Source organism: Pteropus vampyrus, unplaced genomic scaffold (genome assembly GCF_000151845.1).
Source record: "Pteropus vampyrus isolate Shadow unplaced genomic scaffold, Pvam_2.0 Scaffold251, whole genome shotgun sequence".
Taxonomy (NCBI): Eukaryota; Metazoa; Chordata; class Mammalia; order Chiroptera; family Pteropodidae; genus Pteropus; species Pteropus vampyrus.
The window spans coordinates 1,254,943-1,259,888 of NW_011889032.1; the positions used below are offsets into that span (position 1 = coordinate 1,254,943).

The 4,946-nt window shown below is 38.8% G+C and overlaps 1 protein-coding gene across 2 annotated transcripts in view; it reads right to left on the minus strand.

The window, feature by feature from the left end:
* GRK3 (G protein-coupled receptor kinase 3) overlaps window positions 1-4,946 on the minus strand; it is a 101,582-nt gene that overhangs the window by 40,931 nt on the left and 55,705 nt on the right. For both annotated transcript variants that reach the window (XM_023520178.1, XM_023520177.1), the window contains 2 exons: window positions 4,408-4,499; window positions 2,536-2,635 (listed from right to left, as the gene is read on the minus strand). In XM_023520178.1, coding sequence (XP_023375946.1) covers window positions 2,536-2,635; window positions 4,408-4,499 — 192 coding nt within the window. The remainder of the gene's footprint in view (window positions 1-2,535; window positions 2,636-4,407; window positions 4,500-4,946) is intronic.

A 4,946-nucleotide genomic window follows, 5' to 3' on the forward strand; every position in this document is an offset into this window, starting at 1 on the left:
GGCAGCGCCTACTCTGACTGCAGAGGAGCATTCGCCGACAACACCTCCACCCTGGGAAGTGCCTTCTGAGCACTGTGTTCCTGTCTTTCATAATGCTTGCCACATGTTCCAATTACCTGTACATTTCCGAGATTATTTGAATACTATCACCTTCTCTCATTCTTCTCTCATTCTCTATAAGAGCAAGGAGCAAAGTCAAGGTTTGGGACCCCCATCTAGGTTGTGCCTGGCACAACCTAGGCCCTCAAATATGGTTCAAGGAATGAATAAATAATACATCTGATGAATACTAAAGAACTTATTTAATGAAGGTGCCAACTGCTGCTCCCAGCTATGGACACACTTATCCTGGATCCCAAACAGGCAGATCTCTCTTGTTACTACCCAAGAATTATAGAATTAAACTGGGAACGGTACTGCTTACTGTTTCTTTGCGGGGTAGGGGGTGAGAATACTCAGTTTGAAATTAAAAGAAAAAAATAATACTCTGGAAAAAAACTATGTTAAGTGACTGAAGTTCAGTTTCATATCAATGCCCAGAGAAATGTTTATACAAGCTGATCTAAAGTCTACCCTAATGAGCCAATTTTAAACTAAAGATTACTAAAAACCTGTAAACGGTAGCCTCTGATTAACAACAACAATTCCAAATAACTTTATTACAACTCCTTCGGTTAAATTATGTTCTAATAAGTAAAAAATAATAAAGTTTTGATATTTGAATGAAAATTAGTTCAAAGCAATAGCCCAATATAACTCAATTTTTTTTTTATTTTTTCCCTTAGGGGTAGGTAGACCACTCAGGAACCACACAACTATTTAGCCACATCCCCCTTCATCTGAATAAAATAAAAACAAAAACACTATATGAAAATTGTACATAATATTTTTCCAACAAGAATTGTTTTCCATAGGCTTTCTTGAGAACAAATATCCAAGGCTTTGAGATAACTCATTAAAAATTAATATTTTAATAACCACTGAACCTCTGCAGGAAGCGCACATCCACATTAGAAATTTAAGACAAAGACATTTCCGGTAGAAATTAGGAGCCAATGCCGCTCGCACTTATCCCAGTACAGTGAGCAGGCTGTTCAGTTTCCATTCCAATCAGCTGAAAACTTGGTCACATACACAGGGTAATAACTCTTATTTGAAATGCTTAATGTCCATATGTTGGGAAGCAGAGGCTCATAATTAGAAATTATTTATACCTGTGGCATTTTCATGTGTTATAGTTGAGCTAAATTACGATCTTTTGCTTCAATAACAGAAGCTCTTCTAGAATAAGCAAAACTCATGCTAGAATAATATTAACCACAATGCAATAAAAATAACATGATAAACAAAAAACATGGAACCCAAACAGAGATGATGAGAAAGGAGCACTGGCAGAGTCCCAGGGAGACCAGAGGCTTCAGGTAAGGAAATTAACCTGAGTCTCTGGTTCCTTGCTTACTAGACAAAAGGGATTCTTTGGTTCATCATTAAAATTTGATTCCTTCACATCCTTTGGGTGAAGATGACCTTATTTCGAACCCAGCCATGATATCTGGAGGCCCCCCACATGTCTCAGTGTGTATAGACTTCCTGGCTTGATGTTTAACGTGGAATTCACATGTGAACTACACAGCACGGTTCATGCTCACTACAACCCTTTCCTTCTAGACTCCGACTCCCTGACCTCAAACACCGGATGTGACAGGCCTATTGGGGCACACAGGCATGCCTAAGTTTCTGGGACGGTGAGTCTTCCTCGATGTGTCTTTATATACATCTGTCCAAATAAATAAAAGCCAAGGCTTTGATCCTGAGTAATATCGTTAACAGATAAGAAGTCAGAATGGGCCGCTGTTTTGCAAGTAAAGAAGACACACTGTCAAAGTCTGTTTTCACACACGTTAAACTAAACATGCTAGCTTGACGTACAAATAAAATGTCCAATGGGCAGAGACATAGCCCTGGAAATGGATATAGCCAAAATCCACAGCAAATAAAAAGTAGAAAGTGCTGAGAAGATAAAGTCACCTTGAAAGGAAACATTGATTGGGGACAAGCCCACAGGGACAATTAAGAGTTGAATCAGCCAGAGTTGCTTCCTCTCTATTTGTTTATGAAGGACAGGCGTGACTTTCTCTTACTTTTCCTCTCTGGGTTAGTCCTCAGTCATGCAGTCAATTCTGAACTATACTCTAGTGATTTTTGTTGTCGTGATTATTTTCCTGCCTGCTCACCAACATCCCTCAAAGAAGGAAATCACAAACAAGCACTAAAGGGAGAAGTCACGGGTGTTCGTAGCGATGGCTGCTCGTACTTTTTTAACTCCTGAATTAAACAGAGATAATATTTGAATTGTCCACTATTTAAACTAACTCGGTACTGCTATTTCCTGCTATAAATTCTAACCCACCCAAGAACCGCTAGCCCCATAATTCACCAGAAAAAAATGCCTGCATTTTAAATAAATTGTCTAACTGTCTTGATATAAAACAAATACCAAAAAGAAAAAAGCAATGCTCGAAATTGAATACTTACTCCTGTACTCACAAGCGACAACATAATCCTTTCATTTAAAGCTAACGTTTCCCCTTGTTTCATTTTGATCCTCTTCTTATCTAAGCATTTCATTGCATACCTGGAAACATAAATATTGTTGAAAAATTGACACTGAAAATAGACCTACTCTGATTTAAACCATACACATCATACTGGGGAAAGTTTCTAAAGATTTGGGCAGTGTTTAATGAAGCAAAATGGTATCTAAGTGCCATGCATTAAAAAAAAAAAAAATCTTTATTTTGCTTATATTAAGAAAAAAAGTCAGACTCCCCTCCAGGAGGTAGAGTATCAGTCCCCCACTGTGGGCTATGCACAGTGACTTCCTTCCACAGAGCACACCACAGAGGAGAAGGGGGAGAGGAAATCCACATCAGAGCAGCCTGACAAACACAACCTCGGCCAAGTGATCAAGGTTAACATCAACAGTGATATCACTTTATTACTAACAAGTACCCTTGATATGATGTGGTGAGAATGGCATTTTACCTTGGGAGTCTTCCTTCTGAAAGCCCACCACCCCAATCTAACTATGAGAAAAGCATCAGACAAACCTAAATTGAAAGACACTCTACTATATGTCAGTTTGTGAGAGTCAGGTGAAATAATAAATGTATATGAAGAAACAAATTGATATTATTTACCTCTACAACATCATGTGACAGACTAAGATATTCTAAATACTTCAACAAGCTTCAATGATGAAAATAAAATTAACAATTTGGTAAAATGTAAAAAGCGACAAGTAAAGTATCTCATTTAGGATGAAATGGTGTACTGAGCAAGTACGAATGGGAAAGAATGACTCTGTTCCTATGATGTGTTACCTTATTTAATTCTCACAAATTAGGTGCTTTTATTATCCCTGCTTTACAGACTAGGATGTGGAGGCTCAGACAGGCACAAACTTTGCTCAAGCCAGAAACTGCAGACGCTGAATCTGACCTAGCCAAATGACACCAGGACCTGCACTCCTAATCACTAGGCTATCCTGTCTCAGCACCAGGCCAGACTTCAGACACCTGGGTGTTAGGTATTGGGTTCAGCCCACACAGGGTCCCAAAGCAAAATGAAGAGCAATGGGAACAAATTAGTGAAGGTAAATTTTAGCTGCCAAATAATAAAAAACATGCCAACTATTGGACCTGTCTGAAATCAGAAAGGACTGCTTGGCAAAGCTGTCAGTGCCCAGTCCCAGGATGGAGCCAGGAAGAGGCTGAGTGACAATCTGTAGGCAATGCTGGGGCAGCAATGGGAGACGGGCACTGAATTAGGTGACCTCGATTACTCCTAACACTGACTCAATGATTTCATAAACCATCTTCACAGATTATTCCACCTTGCCCACTGTTCTAACATGTCTACCACCTGACCAAACTTATAGGTCTAGGTCTATCGAATCATACTCTTCCATTCTCTTTGGCTTTCAGAAATATTTTCACTTAAAGTGCTTCTATATTAACAAAAACTTTTCCATACTTAAGAACTCTACCATATACTTTCTGGAAGACCCTTACACCTGGCTCATGTGCACTTAATTGCCTCCTATCAGTCTCTTGTGAGATAAGTGACTGAAATGGGTGATGAAGCCCCACAATCTTGATCTTTATAGCATCCATTCTCTTCATTAGCACTACTCATTTGCAGAACCGATGTCTCCTGGAATGCTACGTCACCCAAAACTACATATGCTAAATCTTCACTATTTAAAAGAGAATGTCTATTTCTGAGGTGTATTACTTCAGGAGTGAGATCATGGGCTTTCATAAATCTATGCAGGGGCTTTCTCTGGGTACAAGCATAAAATCCTCTTAATATTCCCAGCAAAATGTATGAGCATAGGAAGCTTACATTTTTCCAGTGTCTGCTTTCCTGCAACCATATACTTCACCAAAGCCGCCTCGACCAATAATCCTATGTACGCTGAAATCATTCATGGTCAACTATAAATTCAAAATACAAAATAGAAACATATAATTGCATAAAAATTATGTTGTAAAGATTTTCCCCATGCAAAACGTAGAGAAGAATTTGATGTAGGATCTGCCTTTTCCATGACTGATCCCTCAAACTGAAAGATGAGATGCACAAGGTGGCAACATTTTCTAGAACCTCCTCCTGCCCCACCCACAAAATGCACAAAATGGAAGCAAATAAGAAGATAACAGAGTGGGGGACAAGTTAGATTGTTTTCCAATCTCATAAATCCTAGATTATTAAGCTGCATCCCTTGAAGACAAGTGATTGTAAAATTTCTAGTCAAAATGAAAAGTAACTTCAGCTACTCTGAAGCCTAAAGTTTGGGAACTCAGCAACTCCAGGAACTATCATGGTAGAAAAAATTAAGTCTACGTCAAGGGTATCTGTGTTTTCATAAGAGTGGGCCATAT